This window comes from Miniopterus schreibersii (genome assembly GCF_964146895.1).
Source record: "Miniopterus schreibersii genome assembly, chromosome: 7".
NCBI classification, from domain to species: Eukaryota; Metazoa; Chordata; class Mammalia; order Chiroptera; family Miniopteridae; genus Miniopterus; species Miniopterus schreibersii.
The window spans coordinates 14,502,149-14,519,883 of NC_138108.1; the positions used below are offsets into that span (position 1 = coordinate 14,502,149).

General features: G+C 37.1%; 1 protein-coding gene across 1 annotated transcript in view; it reads left to right on the top strand.

The window, feature by feature from the left end:
- Window positions 1-16,752, top strand: part of BARD1 (BRCA1 associated RING domain 1) — a 51,137-nt gene extending 34,385 nt beyond the window's left edge. Inside the window, exons 7-11 of the mRNA XM_081142961.1 lie at window positions 1,996-2,116; window positions 4,898-5,030; window positions 5,561-5,653; window positions 13,155-13,252; window positions 14,263-16,752. Coding sequence (XP_080999087.1) covers window positions 1,996-2,116; window positions 4,898-5,030; window positions 5,561-5,653; window positions 13,155-13,252; window positions 14,263-14,595 — 778 coding nt within the window. The 3' untranslated portion in view covers window positions 14,596-16,752. The remainder of the gene's footprint in view (window positions 1-1,995; window positions 2,117-4,897; window positions 5,031-5,560; window positions 5,654-13,154; window positions 13,253-14,262) is intronic.
- Window positions 16,753-17,735: the final 983 nt, after the last annotated feature.

Consider the following 17,735-nt stretch of genomic DNA (forward strand, 5'->3'; position numbering starts at 1 on the left):
GTGCAAGGATTTGTTTGATGGCATATAATGTGACTTTTTTTAATTTATTTTTTTTATTCATTTTTGCACTTGGTGGGTTAAGACCTAGAAGATTGTTTTTTTTAACTCCGATTTCTGATTTTTGATTGTCATACTTACAGATTGTGCCTGTAAAGAGATTGTGGGGTTAATGTTTGGGCATAATAACTTAGGGAATGCAGTTGAGAAGTATCAGGTATAGTGTAGTGATGAGATTGGCTACCTTTGAAGTAAGCTGAAACTGTTGGCCCGAACTATGGGGATTTGCAAAGACCCCAATTCCAGGACAGTGACTCGCATCACTTTGTTGTAAATCAGAAAGCTGAGCTACAATTGATGGCAGTATACCTTGTCTGGAAAAAGCCTATTGCCGGAGAGAGGTTATACATTATTGGACCTGGGCACAGAGGGGACTCTGAGAATATGAACTTACAGCATTTACCCAGCGCTGTCCCAATAAGAAATACTGACTGAACCTGACAGTCATGAATAGCAGCCATTAGAGAAACATTTGCAGTTCTTTTTTTTCTTAATCCACTAGCTTTCTTTTCCTACTATGCCATCAAAACACTTTTCTCTAAAGTTGTTAACGACCTTGTCTCTAAACCCAGTAGATGCTTCTGTATCCTACCCATGTGTGTCTCATCGCAGTGCCCTCCATGCCACATCAGAGGCGACACCTTCCTCCTCCCTCTCTCTCTAGTGTTCACTCTGTTTCCTTCCAGATCTTTTTCTACACGTTTAGTACAATTGTAAAATCTAGTATTATACCATGTTTATAATTTTATATCCTGTTTAACACATTGCATTTTTACGTGAACTTTAGTCGTCATTATATGGATATACCATAATCCTAAAAAACATAAAAGATTATGCCCTGGCCGGTGTGGCTTAGTTGTGCTTCATCCCATGTACCGAAAGGTCGGAGGTTTGATTCCTGATCGGGGCACATGCCCGGGTTGCTGGCTTGACCCCTGGTGTGGGGCATGGAGGAGGCAGCCGAACCATGTTCCGCTCTCACAGCGATGTTTCTCTCTCCCCCCTCTTTCTCTCTAAAAATCACTAAAAATATTTGTAAAATCCATAAATTATAAAAGAAATGCTCATTTTAGAAAACATCTGCCATAGTGTGGTATATTAAAATCATTTTGAAACTGTATGATGGTAGTGGAATAGGAGACAAAAGTTGTATAGTTTTTACAGTTTACTGATAAATGAAGGACTGAAGATGGGCAGTAATGCGAGGAGTACTGTGACAGACAAGGAGAACACGACCCTAAGCCAAGCCGCTGGGCCTTTCTCTCTTGGTTTTCCCTCTTTGTCGTTGTCTTGCTGTGTCTGGAGTCTCCTCCAGTGTATAGTCTGTGCCTTGTGAATTAGTATGTGGTGAGAAGTCTGCCTTAGCTGTTCTCTGAACCATTCCGGTGTGTTCTGTGATGGTGTGATTGTTACACACTGTAGTGTGCATACGTGTTAATCTAAAAAGTGCCCTGTTCGCTACTTTGTTAAATTCTTTGTCATGTGGCATTGGTTTTCTTTCTAATGGATCCACATATCCATTAGTTTATCTCATTTCTGTATTTGTTTATATAGATGATAGAGCCTGTAATTGCTACCGTGATTTTTATCCACATTTGAAAACCTCTCGTACATAGTGATTAATGATTTAAAGTATGAGTATGAGTATGAACACAGAAGAGTATAGAGTTGTGAAAAAATTCATGTGTGAGTAACAACATATTTAATTAAAAATACTCCCTCTCAGAGTCTGGTGTCAAATTGAAATTTCACCTCTCCCACTGAATGCAGCAGCTTGTGGTACTTGATCCTTACGCTTTGTGTGAATCCTGAGTCATTTCTTTAGTGAAAATAGTGTGGCATTAGGAGAGTTGAAAGAGTATTTTGCTGGTGCGTTCATGTAGTTAACCATGAAGTCTCCTCTTCTGTTTGCCTAAACCCCTGTGTTTGTCCTGCCAGTAACATATTCGGCCTGCGACCTGTGGATTACGCGGACAGCGAGACTGCGCGGTCGCTGCTGCTGCCTCCGGAGAAGAGGGAACCGTTGCCTGCCGGCCGCGGCTCAGCAGGAAGCACGGAGGTAGCTTCGGGAAGTTTATTTCTGATTGAAAGTGGTTATGAAGGAAGCATAATGGAAAAATTTCCAGTCAGTAAATTGCTTTTATTCACTAAACAGTTATTGAGCACTTCCTGCGTATTAGCTATTGTGAATGTGAAAACATAATCGGAACAGATGTATCAGCAGGTATTTGTTGACCCCCTCTATACTAGGCAGCACTTAAACGCAGTAAATATGACTGATAGAACTCCCTATTCTCAAGGAGCGTATGTTTTAGTGGGGGTAGGAAACATTGTAAACATGTAAGCTAATGGAAGTAAAATAATTGTAGGGACTCATAAATGAGTGCTGTGACGGAGACCCTGTAGAGTGTAATTCAGTGGGCGTCATGGGCTATGGAAGAAGCACTGCTTTTTCTCAGGGTCATTGAGGAGGGTCTTTAAAGAACTGATACTGGTTTGACACCTGCATGATGATAGGAGGCAGCCAAGTGGATATCTGGAGGACAAGTGTTCCAGGCAGAAGGAACACTTGTAGTAGGCCCTCAGTGGATGAGCTTGTCATATTTGAAGGTTAGAGAGAACGTCATTGTTACTGGCAACTAGTGAGTGTCTAGGAGTAACGAAAAAACACTGAAAGGATTTAAAGCAAAGAGACAACATGATTTAGTTTATGCTTTAGAATTTCACTGTAGCTGCTTTGTTTTTTGCCATCCTCGGCCTTGTCCTCACTAATCTCCCCCCAGTGGTTATAGGATGATGGCCATAGTTGCAGATGTGACAGTGTCCAGCGTTAAAAGGACGAAAACCTTTCCCAGAAGCCTTCCAGTGCACTTCCTTATGTCTCATTGGTCAGAACTGGCCACACAGTTGGTTTTGACATATGTTATGGTTGAAGATAGGGTTAGTCCTTAAGAGTGGCATCTGAACAAAATTAGGATTCTTATAATGTGTAGGAAGTGAGGAATGGATTTTGAGTGCACAGCCAACATTGCCCACTGCAGATTAGGTATACAAAGTGAGGATGACAGTCCCAATAAGAGGAACAGCTGCTCAGAGACAAGGAAGCATAAAGGACCTTGGGAATTTGAGAAACTAGAGTTTAGTGTGCGAGGAGCATAAGGTGTGTTAGAGAATTGACAGTGAAGAGCAAGGTTGGGATCAGATTGTGAAAGACCTTGAATCCCTAGGAGGGGGAATTCCCTGTGGAGGGGCACCCTCAGTGTGTTTTTAATGGAGTGGGACTGCAGAGGGTAGGCGGGAGCGGGGCAAGAACTGAAGATCAGCCAGGAGGCTGTTGTGGTGGAGCCCAGGTGTGCAGTGGTCATGGTGTGGGATGGGAAGGGTAAGAGGGTTTTAGAGAGAGAGGGACGGTTGACTGACTATGTAGCAACTACTCAGATGTGGGAAATAAGAGAAAGGGATATGTTGACATCTAGGGCCATTAGAGAAGACTTCTTGTCTAGTTAGGGCAGTGGTAATGAACTGGAAGAGAACCTAGAAATCAGGTTAATTTCCTCATTTTAGAAATGAGAAAGTTGAGACCTAGAAAGGTGGTGATTTGCCCTGGGTTAATCAGCCATAAAAAATTTTTGAATGGATCAGTTAGAACACGAATTATTTAAATCTTAGGTCAGTACTCGTTCAGTCTCAGCATACTTAACAACTATAAATTGGCACTTATTTTATTCATTTGAACTTGAACTCTTCTGGCAGAACATAGCATAACTAAGTTGTCATTTGCCAATGTTCCTTTTATGTAAAAGCTAGAGAAAGATGATTTTAAATGTGTCAAAAATAAGGATATCTTTATGGCATTCTTGGAGTCTGAGAATATTAATGCCCTTCAGAAAAGAGCAGAGTGATTGTCCTCCCAGTTCAGCTATCCAGTTGCTATTGTGTTTTTATTAAATGTAGGAAACCTGTACTTTCTGCATGTCACATGGACATGGCTGGTGAATATTCTTTTGTGTCAGGTAGCTTTTAGCTAACTCTCATTTCAATTCCTGTTGGCTACTCTTGAATACACTATCCCATTGGTTTTTTTAATCAATCCATTCTAATCTCTAATGCTATCCGTTGGTGCCTTCTCTTTGTTTTTGTCCTTTCTGTCTCTTGTAATACAGTTGTAAGTCTTTCTGTCGAAGTGAAAATATTAGTCTTTGTTAGTAGAGCACTTCTTTCCTTTTCATGAGCTGCATTGACTTACTACTGGGGCAAATCTCACCTGATTTTTGTATTCTCTTGTCTGTTTTCATTTTCTTGGTTTTGAAAGGTAACTGTTTCAATGTTAAAAATTTGTTTCTGTCTTTGAGGTCACTGCTGTTCTAGAAGTCTGCGTGCTCTTTTGACTTTTCACATAATCTCAGTTTAAACTAAACAGACCAAGTTTGAGTTCAACTCTACTAGAATAAGTTAGTGGAGGAGACAGGGAATTGATCATTTTAAATGGGTATTTTGGGTTACTTAAAAACAAACAAACAAACACCGGGTTTACTGGTGACAGAATGAAGTTGTAAAACCCTAAAGAGACCCAATTTGGAATCAAGGAAGCAAGATGCCCTGAGTATAAAGAGCTACCCCAAGTAATGTTTTAATTGGTGGGAGGGGTGGGGATAAAGAAATCGAAAAATAATTATTTAAGTGAACTGAGCATTAAGGTTTTGGGTGATGAATCAATGGAAATTAGTAGATAGAGTAAGCTACTTGAAATTCAAGCTTACATCAAGTGAAGGTCAGTTTAATAGCTTTCTCTAGTCTTTAAATATTGTTAACACTGTGGCATCTCCTTTTCTATTTACAGGTGCACACTGCTCGGCGTAGGGATGGACCTCTTGTTCTGATAGGCAGCGGGCTTTCTTCAGAGCAACAGAAAATGCTCAGTGAGCTTGCGGCAATTCTCAAGGCTAAAAAGTGTGCTGAGTTTGACACTACAGGTGAGGATTATTTATTTATTTTTGGTAGAAAAAATTTTAAATAGGTAATTCCATTTGTAGAACTCCATTGGGTATGACTTTATACTTTGAATCTTGTTATAAATCTAAAATCTTTCTATAGCTATAAACTACTTATAGGCTTAATGTGGTTAGGAAATGTAGTTTAAAGCTTTGCCCTTAGTTTAGGACAGAACAATAGGTCAGAAGAGCAAATTTATGAGTTTGCTAATGATAAATAAATTGTAGTGGTGTAATGCTTTAATTCCTCAGTTTTGATTTGAAAATAAAGGAAACAATGGCATATGCTTTTAAGATATTTGGTTTATGATCTGATTTTTCATGTTGGTGTCCAGATTAGAGAATGATAATAAAAGAACTCTTACACCTAAGTATAAAAATTGTTTTTGAAGAAAATTCAGGTAGAAGTTTATGAAGTGTAGACTAACTGCTATAAAGTGCAGACTGGTTAAAGAATTATATTGGTTTATATCTCTGCTTTTCTTAATTCCTTTTTTTTTTTTGTATTCTAGTGACTCATGTCATCATTCCTGGTGATACAGTTCAAAGTACCCTGAAATGTATGCTTGGGATTCTCAATGGCTGCTGGATCCTAAAATTTGAATGTAAGTGTTAAATTTGGGAGAATTACAAAATGAATTCAGTAGACTAATTTCATTTTTCATAGTTCAGTGTTGCCAATAATTATTTAAGGAAGTTATACTAATTTTCTTACCTCTGGTTAGTTACTGCATTTTGCAAAAGCTTGTCATATTTATGGTATCATTTTGATGTTCTTGATAAATGTCCACAGATATGTTCTGGTTTGAAAGTCTTTTTTCCTACAATACCAGCTATTTTAATGAAGCATAAATGGATTATATAGTAGACTTTTAAGCCCAAGCAACCCATATTACTATTAAATGATACATTTAACTTAATAAATGCATGTTTTAAAAATACTATTATGAAATGAAAGTAGTTTATTGCTTTCCCTCTATGATTTCTAAAAACTTATATGTAAACACCCTTTTGCTTTCTTAGCTAATTCAGTATGTTTTAGGAAGCTGCTGGGAAATTTAGACTGCCTTGTACTACCTGATTTGGGGCAGTTTCCCCAGCTATTATCTAAACCTCTCTTGAAAATATATTCCCGTTGCCTGCTGCTTTTTAATAGTGAAACACCACTGCTGTCAGAGCCTCCTTTCACCTTCCCTACTCTTATTTGTTTGCTTTTCTCAACCTTGGATTCACTGAGGACTTAAAGACAAATAAAAAGATAGCGCATACAGGGTTATTTTCTACTGAATAGCAAAAGTATCTACTTTTGTTACAGTGGCTAAACTAGAACAGTGGATTGACCTTTTTTGTTAACTAATGGTTTAGGAAAGAATAGTGGTGGTAAAGGGGGTCACAGGAGAAGACTTGTGATGATACAGTTGAGTATCGTGATTCTGGTAGTGGTTCCCTTTCACAAGGCTACACAGGTAATTAAATTATAGATCTACTTACACACATACCACACACACACAGACATACACACACACACGAGTGCATGCATAACTGATGAAATCTGACCACACTGTGTGGATTGTATCAATGTCAGCTTCTGGCTTTGGATATTGTGCTATAGTTATGTAAGAGGATAACATTGGCCCCTGGAGGAAGGTGCATGGGACTTCCCTGTACATGCCTTTGCAGCTTCCTATGAATCTAAAATTATTTCAAATTAAATAGTGAAGGAAAAAAGAATAGTGTATATTTTTGATATGAAACTTTCTTTTTAAGAAGCAAATAATGGATCAGAATTAGTTTTTAAAAACTTTGTTTTATGGCTATGTGCTTTGGAGGTTTTATGGTAGAAATGCTTGATTTATTAGAAATGCTTGATTTATTAAGATCTTAATTATATTAATTTAATCTGTAGTTTGAATTTGATTTGGTATGTAAAACTGTTTTAGCATTTGGTATTCATGTCCTTTTTGAAAGTTTTTTATTTATTGATTTTAGAAGAGAAAGGGAGAGAGAGAGGGGGAGAGAGAGAAAGAAACATCAATTTGCTGTTCCACTTCTTTATGCATTTACTGATTGATTATTGTGTGTGCCCTGACCGGGGATTCAACCCTTACCTTTGGACTATTGGGACGAGGCTCTAACCTCCTGAGCTACCTGGTCAGGGTGATGTTCGTTTCCTTTTAAACGCAGCTACCACTTGTCTTGTGATGTTAGCCTCCACTGATGTGTCCTGCCCAGCTAAGTGGCTGTGACTAGCCACCCTCTGTTCTTATCAGTCTGCTATTAGTCTCTCCCAGTCATGACCAGTTTAAAAACTTTGATGCACCTGGACTAATCATTTACATAAGAAAAAAGGTTTTTTTTTTCTGTCTCACTCCTGTGTCTTGAAACTTTTCCCTTTCAAATCTGTGGCAAGTCTAAAAAATTGATTTAAAACAGTTCCATGATTATAGATGCTTTTGTACTGAATCTGTCAGAAATCGTGCCAGTGGTTATAGGAAGGAATAGATTTTCACAATAATAAGTTCTCAGTAATAAAGAAGCCATGTGAAATTTTGAATGGTATTGCATTTACCACTTAACTTTGAATATACGGTTCTTGTGAATATGCTGAACTTGCATTTGGTTACATATATAGGCCACGTGATTCATGTCCGTAAAATCTGCCGCCTTTCAGAAATGGAAGTTTTTGTCAATTTAATGGCTTGGCCGTGTCATTTTTATAGAATCACTGATGGACTCAAGCTGACTTAATAGTGTGCTATTTGGTGATTCTCACAGTAGTGAATATCATTCTAATATCAGTGGTTCTTTTGGTGTAAGGGATGGATGGGATCTCTTAGTGAAGTTCATATTCCCGTCTTTTCTAATACAGAGTCCAAAGAGAAATAGGTGTAGGGCTGAGACAATTACTTTAAACAGTCTCCGGGTTTATAAAAAGTAGGCAAGAACCCTCAAAATACCTTTTTTCCTAATATATATTTCTCACAGTTTTCATATTCTTTCTTAGTCTTAGGCATCTGGTTTGATTTTTTAAAAAAATGTTCAGAGCTATTCAAAACTACCTGAAAACTATCTGTATATTAAACAAAGAAAATGTGGAGCAAAGCTTTTAAAATTAATTGTAAAGATTTGTGACTTATTAGAGCTAGATATTGTATTTGAAGTTATTCATTAGCTTGCTGGTGACAAAATCTATACTGGCTTAACTATGTAGAATCTTTAATATGATACCTTTTAATGGGATTTTCCACAAACCATGTAGATTCAAGAGGAAATTTTATCTAAATGATCTCTGTAGATAATTGACTTATTTTACAAACTTAAACAAATTAACAAAAAGAAAAACTATTCAATTTATTGGAAGTTTTCTGTTTAAACAAACATGTTTTGTCTTAACTGGTCAGTATCCCTTATTTCTACATTATATATATAGAATGTATTAGACTGGTACACTTAATGGACTTAGCATGAAGGTTCTGAAAATGGGCCATAATTTTGCTGTTGTACTATTCTGTCTCATCATATGTATTTTATAGATATTTTACAGAAATGGGAGCTACAGACAGGAAAATTTCCTTCTTCAAGATTAAATTTGTGGCTGAGATTCTGTTTTAGTCCTGGTTTTCGCACTACCTCCTCACAGGGGACTTATAACTAACTCTGTGTAAGGGTGAATTTTGGCAGGGAGGTGACTAGAATGAAACAATGGAAGATACATAAATGTCCTTTCATTTTTCGCTTAGAGTATAAATAAGGTAGATCTGAATCCTAAAGATGTAAATGAGCTGTCAGTGAAAAAACATCTGACCTGCTCTTTTAGTACACTGCTTTCAAAATTTCCTCTAGCCTAACCTTAAAAAAAAAAAAAAAAAAAAAAAGGAATTCTACTTCTTCATTTTTCATCATTATGAAAGGAAGAGCAGATGGCTGTCATCTTTTCTTTAATAATCTCTCCCTCTTCTCCACCTCACCTAAGTTTAAATAAAATTGCTGCTGGAGAAGTTTTGAAAGGCCTCAGCACCTACGGGAATTGCTGGAGGAATATGCCAAACATTGACATTGGACTTGAGCCTGTGAGGTGGGGGAGGGCCAGATAGGGTGGTGTTTCTTTTTGTTGTAGTTGAGGAAGATGGAACCTAAAAGACAATCATTACATCATTTTATTAAAAACCTCATAATCAGATTAACATACTTTTACAATTAAAACATCTTTCTTCAAATGGATATTAAAAGTGCTGTGGAAATTTAAAAATAAATGTAATTATTTTTCTATTTAAACTTTGCTAATTATAAAAAAATAAATATACCAAAGCATTTCTGTCAACTAAGATTGATTGAGCAACTTCATGCTTACAGAAACTCTTTACCAAAGATTCTCCAAGAATTAAAAAAAAAACTGTATCATTCTTTGGTCTAATAATTTCTGTTCTGAGAATTTACCCTAAGCAAGTAATGCAGATAAAAAAGCAAAAAACAAAACTCTTTGTTATTTCTAATAGCAAGAAGTAGGGGGACTACCCCAAATGTGAGAGAATTAAGAACATTCTGGAAGGTTTAAAGACATCCTCTGAAAAAAATTTATATTTTTATATGATTATTAAGACAGAATGAAAAACAGCATTGTTTCAATTTTAAAATGTATAGGACAATTATATCGTTACTTTCAACAACATGTAAGTGTGTGACTGCATACAGCAAAGGGATAATCAAAAGAAAGCCATAGTGGATTAGTAGGTAGGTGTCTGTTTATAACCATTTTAAAAACAACATGTCTGTTAAATGGAATTAACGTTCTCTAGGAAGAAATTCAGGGTCTCAAGTTGTAATAACATGTTCTTTTTAGCCTTTCCAAAGAGTAATTGGATAGGTAAAGGCTTCAGTCTCTGTCAGGGAAATTAGAACCTGTGTGTATATGTCTCCAATCTGATACCGCAGATTTTTTATACCTGTTATGCAGACCTAGCAAATACATTTTGATATGGTGGTTGTCCTAATCACCATATTCTTATATTCTTACATAAATTTTTGAACTTTAAATATGTAGCTGAAAAAGAACACCAAGTATGAGTTTTTAAATTATTTTGTTAAGAAAATTTTTGGACATTAAACTCCCATTTGGTCATTTAACCACATCTATAAAGAGAAGAATTATTTCGATATTGTTACTTATAAAGTTTTAGATTTGCTACTCAAATTTTGCCTAAGAAAATTTTATGAAACAGTAACATATTTTGATAGAATTTGACCTGTTTTCTTAATATGCATTAAGTAAAATAAATACAGCATGTTATCATATTAGGAAATATGCTTTTATGTATAAATATATTTATAATTAGAATACTGGCTTAAAAGTATCAGGAAATGACTAGCTGTTAAAATGGTGTTTCTGTGGGATCACAAATAACGATCTGTGGCAGTGTTTTCTGTGATAGCCCAAATCTAGATATTTATCCTGCCATGAGTGGAGCATTTAACTTTTTTTTTTTACTTTTTTAACCTTTATTTCATTGTTCTTTCGCACTTTACTGTGAAATTTCATAACATAGCCTTATTTCTTCTTTTTCTTGCCTAGTTTACTAAAAGGCCTAATAGAAAAGCATGTAAGAAACAAATTCTTTTGTTTTTACAACATGGGTGTTACTTTTTTAATAGAATAAGAAGGGGAATCCTTCAAACAATTTTTTTTTTTTTAATGTGCTGTTGTCTTGAGTTATTTAAGTGCATAGCTGGGATCTGATGACATATTTATTAGGACTTTTGCTTTTGACAGAGTGATGTTTGATTCTGTATTTTAATTGTTTTCATGACATTCGGTGTTAACTGAGTGATACTTAATTCTCAGTTTCAGTGCTATTTCAGTTACAAATCCAGATGTTTATGATGGCATGAGTGGTGCACTTAGCTTTCATTTTACTTTTTACAGTAGCTCCAGAAGAATAACAATTCTTTAACATATGGATTTATTTACTGCACTAGCTTTTGAAGAGACTGAGTAAATCTTCCGTGGAGGGCAATTTCTCCCTTTGGACATTTAGCAGATCTTCATCTTGAAGCTTTCTTCTGTCTTCATTGTATTCTGTAATCATTTGTGTAGCACTGGATTCAAGAACCCCTTTTCCTACTCCCTTCCATTTGTATGTTCTTTTTCCCTCTAAAGTGGTGGAAAGTGACTAAGCTTAATAGAGATCCATGAATATCATCATTGGGTCATGCAGCTAAAATGAAAATACGCAGATATAGATGCTTTTATGAGGTAGGAGGTAAGAGTGGATACTACAGGAATACCTTTCTGTATAGTACAAGCTTCTTTTTGGGGGGGGAAATATATATATATATAATATATATATATTATATATATATATATACACATATATATTGTAGCCCAGAATTCATAGGCTGCTTTAGTATTCAAATATTGCAGACTTTGCTAAGGTAGCCAGAGCTTCATTGATGACTTTGAGGTAAGCAGTACTTTGGGAATGGGCTGCTTACTATATATGAACAAAGTAATAATGATCAGGGCCAAAGGAAAGCTTACCTGAAATGTAGACCTGATCAGGAATACATCTGGGCTAAAAGAATCTCTTAGTTTTAATAAGATAGTAAGTCATTCCTCTATTTCTACAAAATGATAGCACATTACTGGGATCAATAGATACTATCTTAATATGCGTTTTTGACAAGTAAGTAAAACCATAATGGGTAACCAACAAGCACGGGCATAGCCATTTATTGATTTCTGTAATTAGACATTAGCCATCCACTTGTTACAGCAGATACCCTCGGAGTATTCAGGGTTAAGTCCTTGGCTTTATAGACTGGAATGTTCATTTATCTAAAGATTCTGTTATGAATGCTCTGTAAATACCATTAGGAAAGGAGATTTAGAAAGGGGCTCCTTGCTTGGTAAAAAGTAGAAGTAATAGTTTACATGTAAAATAATGAGTGTGATGTAAGTCAGTGATTTGGCTAGATTGCTAATGTTTTGGGGGTTGGTGTTTAATATGGAAATAGTAAATGATGTAATGCGAACACACTGGCAATGTTTCTGGGATGATACTTTGACCTAGTCAGAAATTTTGAGACTCATTTTCAATACACAGTAAAGTTACTATTTTAATACTAGCTTCATCAGAAAGATAGTTTTTTACTCAGTGAGTGATTATTAAAAATTATACTATTTGTAAAATATAATTTTTATTACATGAAAACAATTTTTATAGATCCATGATATTTGCGATATATCAGTGAAAAGAATAAGACTTAGACATTCAGCATAGCAGACTTGGCTAAATATGATTCTTGTATTAAAAACATGGAGGGAAAGCGACACTAAAACATAGGCAAGACTAACAAATTAAGAATCACGTGACAGGGCATTATAGAAAGGCCAAGGTTTAGTGTTGCATTTGGAATGTGCATTCCCAGCCCCAAGTCAAGAAAAAAATGTAGTCTCCTGACAAAGCTCTGCTTTTGGAGAGACGGAGTGTTGGATTGTTCAGTCTTCTGACTTTCATGTATTGAGCAGCATCTCGGAACATCTCAGTTGAAGCAGCTCTAAGGCCCTGGAGACGCTCACCAACTCATCCCTAAAAGGGTGACTTCACTGTGTACCTGTCAGATCCCAAATATGTCTCCTGCTCTGCTTATTGTTGATTTTAACAAGCACTGCGGAACCCCTGTAGTGTGGCCAGCTGAGCTAGGTGCTTTGGGCCAAAACACTTTCCTTCGTGGCAGATTGCTCATAGTCTAACAGGAGATGAGACATCACTGCGGCAGTGAGCATGCGGACGATGGCATTCAAGTTCAGATCTCTGGGGGCCGAGCAACGAGGGCCTTTTTGTTCACCTTCATTTTGATAATGTAGAGTTTCATTTGTTAGTGTTCAGTACAACCTCTGCTCAGTCCTCTGAAGGAGAGATTTCTAAAATTTCTTTTTATGGAAAGCCCATTTTATTACATTTGTTTTAGCATAAGTAAAGTTTCTGTTTCTACTTTGAAATAATACTTAACCCTGAAGAAGAAAAACCACTTAGGCAACATGCTTACTTCCAGTTGGAAGAAGCAATGCTCCCTCGATGTTTATTCTGCGTTCTTGCTTTTGGTCAGGGGTGCAGGCATGTCTGCAGAGCAGGCGGTGGGAGCAGGAAGAGAAGTACGAGATCCCTGCGGGGCCACAGCGAAGCAGGCGCAACAGAGAACAGCTGGTATTTGTCTTTCGCCACCGCTTTCATTGTTCTTACTGTATGTGAATATTATTATCTCCATCAGGAAAAACTTCTGCCCTTTCAACAAGTACAGGTGACTGATTAAAATTTTAATTGTCCTATTTCAAGCACTTGATTCTGAGAGATGATCACGGTGAGCAGTAAAACCCAGAAGGTAATAATTTCATAGCGGTAATGGGTTTTTGGCACCTTGAACATTGCCATAAACCTTTCAGAATCTGAGGTTAAGTCGCAGATACAGGAAGTGACTTAAAAGGAGACTTAGCGCTGCTGCTCAGATTCAGTTGCCATATGTCTTTATTGCCGTACATTGCAGTTTTAATGGATAATAGTCCATTATCCTGTTGATGTATATTAGAAATGATGAAGAAAAATTTTCATGCAAGGGAATTCTGAAACTTTTTTTCATAAAGCACACACAAGTGTGTTTCATAGCTAATTGGGTCCTTAGCCATGGCTGCGTAATGTATGGTGCCCCAGGTCCAAGGAATACATCCCTAACCCTGGAGGCCACACTCCGAGGCAGCCGCTCTGGAGACCTTAGGTTGGTAATATACGGGGACCTGAATACAGATGGGCAGAATTAGATAAAGGTCCATGGAAAAAATGTTATATTTGTCATTTAAGTTTAGCTTGTATCCCTGAAGCATGTTTCAGATACCCAGGAATCTTGGGCTTTTAAGTCCCACCAAATATGAGCAAACTTTCCGATAAAAGAAATTTGATGAACAGTTTTTGTTCTATATAAAACACACCTAAAATCTGAGGACAGTCAAAAGTACCCAAGATAGTGACCAAGTCTTAGGGAAAAAATAATAATTAGGAAACCTATAAATGCATAAGTATTTTTCACCTCATCCCAGCACCTCCTTAACTAGCTTCTTAACTGATCATGACTGTATTTTTAATTCCCTCATTTATATGCAGTGTTTTAAAATATTTTGATCTGCTTTTAACAGGTTTTTTGTTTTGTTTTTTTGTTATTCCAGTTGCCAAAGCTGTTTGATGGATGCTACTTCTATTTGGGAGGAATCTTCAAACACCATCCAAAGGACAACCTTATTAAGCTCGTCACTGCAGCTGGGGGCCAGATCCTCATGAGGAAGCCCAAGCCAGACAGCGACGTGACTCAGACCATCAACACCGTTGCCTACCATGCCAGACCCGATTCCGATCAACGCTTCTGCACACAGTACATCATCTATGAGGACTTGTCCAGCCATCGCCCCGAGAGGGTTAGGCAGGGCAAAGTCTGGGTGGCTCCTTCCAGCTGGTTTATAGGTTGTGTGATGTCCTTTGAGCTGCTCCCACTTGACAGCTGAACATGCACCACAGGAGCACTTCAGGTTGAGCACAGTGTGAGAGCCCAACTGCCTCACTGCTTTAATCATTCACAGTTTTATAAACGGGCACACTCACTCATACATGTTTTGTTTTTTTTAATTAAAAAAATCTTATGCTAGATTAGGAATTTATTCTGTGTTTACCATTTAGATGCTGAGCTTGCATTGAAGGATCTTTAAGAAAAACTGACATATGTTTTGATTTATCATGTCTTTCTACTCAAATTATCAGCTATCAAAGATTAATGAGAGTTCCAGAATTGTTGGTTGATATACAAGTGTTATCATTAAAGTCTAAGCCTATTAGTGTTTTTTGATGAAATAATACACACCTGCCACCAGCAGCAATACTTGCCACCCTTTAGTAAACAAAGAATATTGTCACATAATTTATTGTGATGAAAATAGAGCACCTGGCCGACATGTGTTACTATAGGTGTTAACTTTTTCTCCTGTCTACAGTTGTATTCATTTTACATTGTGTTTATTGAGTTTCTTATCATTTACTTGGATGTCTGCATCTATGTTTTTATGCCTTATTTTTATCTTGCCTCTCTAACCAGGAAATCATGATTTGAACCTTTGGTGGTGAAAATCAGCATGGGCTCATGGCACATCTTTTTACGTATACACTTGCTTATGTTTGACTGTCGGTGTGCTGCTGTATTTATCTCTATGAATGCATACTTCAAGCATTTTCTCCAACATATTTTAGTATCAATATTTCTTAGAAGGTCTCATCAGATTAGCAAATTGTTGATCAAATGTTAATAAATTAAACTAGGAAGCAGTCTTTTTCTGGTACCTATTGCTAAAATATTTTTTTGAAGGTCTTAATTTCTTCCTTCATGAAGGTTTTTTTGTGGAGTTTTTTTGTTTGTTTTAATTTTTAGGTTGCTGTAGAGGCAGAAGTTGGGGATTACTTGATATAGAACAGATTTTATACAGATGGTACAAAGAGCAGTAACAATAAGTCTGGAGGTTAGAGGTAGGAGTGGGAAGAACTTGCTCAAACAGCAGGACAATCAAGGCTGCGGAGTAGTGGACAGAAGACCACCTGAGAATGGGAAGACCTGGGGAGGTTACTCGAGTCTGAGTGTTCTTGTTTATGAATCCACAAGGTAGATTAGATCATTTAAAACATGTTTTAAGAAGTCTTTCTAGAAATTGAATGTTCTTATAACTAAGGAATGGAAAGAAAGACACTGTGAGACCTCTCAGTTTGGTCACTACCAGGCCAGAGAGAGCAGTTTGATGACCATTGGAAGTTAATGGACATTTTAAGATTCACTTGTTTGAAAGTTGGAGATTCTGCTGATTACTCAAAATAAATTTTACTTTAATTTCTTCTTAGACATGTTACTTTTCCATATCAGAAAATATGTGAATACAGTAATATACTGCTGACCCTGACCTTCAAGGGTGAATTCGCTCTGAGACTCTCCCCAGTAATGTGTGTCCTGCAGTTCATTCTAACAGAGAATGACGAGCACCACGGCACCAAACAGATCTGAGAGTTAGCTCATGTCTGCGTGGAGATTTTAGGATGCTTTGGGATTTGGGTTGTCATTTTTGATTTATAGCTGACTTTTCATCATTTTCTATTAGCTTATTGTTCCTAGACAGGTGTATGTCTATCCTCTGATCTGAATCCCTGTTTGTGAAAACACCTGTGGGGATGTTGCTTGCTTTCCCTTATTCCTTTTCTTGGTCCGTCTGCCCCCCTCTTTGTTGTATATTGTTCCCCACTATTAAGCAGTTTTATTCTTGCCCTTTTTTAAAATATTTTTATTGATTTTACAAAGAGGAAGGAGAGAGAGAGAGAAACATCTATGATGAGAGAGTCGGCTGCGTCCTGCACGCCCCCCACTGGGGATCGAGCCCGCAAGCCGGGCATATGGCCTGACCAGGAATCGAACCGCAACCTCCAGGTTCATAGGTTGACGCTCAACCCCTGAGCCATACCGGCCGGGCATATTGCTTTCTTTAAATATTTATTTTGACAGCAGTTGATTGATGTCAAATTTTTGAAACTTGTACTTTCTGCATAGATATACTTGTAATTATTTTCATTTTTCAATCATAGATTCAAACTTCCTTTTATTTACCTTAAATCATTAAAGTTGTGTTTCTGTATCTTCTGTGGAGGTGGTTTATTCTACGCTCCTGAAGCATGAGACTCAGTAAGACTTGTGAGGAAACCTTTCAGCTGATAAAAACTTATCTTTTTAAACACTAATGCTTTTTAATTATTTTCAGATATAATATTTCTGAAGTATATTAGATACTTTATTACCTTAAATACATTTTTTCTGAATACAATGTAACCTTGATAGTTCGGAATCATCACATGTAGTTTTTGTGGATAGGGTTCACCTTTTTTTTCACCTGTCTTGCTTTCGTTTGAGCCTGCTTTGTGAATGTTGCGATTAAGTGACCTCGGCATAGATGATGGTTACGTTTTGGGAGGTTTGATGTTTCCCGTGGGAATAAGAAGATGCGGGGTGGGGGGAGTGCCACTTTACACATTAGTTATCACTGCCTCCATGGGTTGGGATAGAAAGAGTCATTTGTGTTCTAAGGGTTTGTGGACCTCACCACAGTCACAAACGTCTATTCTGTTCTCTAATCAAAACACATTAAAATGGCAAGAAATAATGCTTATTTAATAACTATAATCCACTGTTTACTTGGAAGATGGGCTGAACTATATACATCATAAACAATGTATATTTGATAAGTCAACCCTTTTCAAAGATACACACCTCAAAGCAAAACTGAGCTACTGTTCTAATATTTTCAGTCAGCTGATACTGCATTATTTTTGGCGTACGCTTATGAATTAGGGATGTTAATTATTTGTGTAGCTCCCTAAGGAACTGGTGCACCTTTTGATGTTCTTATTAGAATTGCACTGTGAGAGAAGTGGGGAAGGCGTTAGACCATTCGGACTCGGACCTGACCTGAAGGGTGGGTGGCTGACACCCCAGCCTGAAGAAGCCTGCTTTGGCCCTGTGTTCCCGTGCGCCTGCGCAGGCCATTTTGAGGTCAGTAAGCTACTGTGAGGCTTGGAGATTGGATTCAAGACAGGAAGGGTGTGACTTCGTACAGGCTTTGAA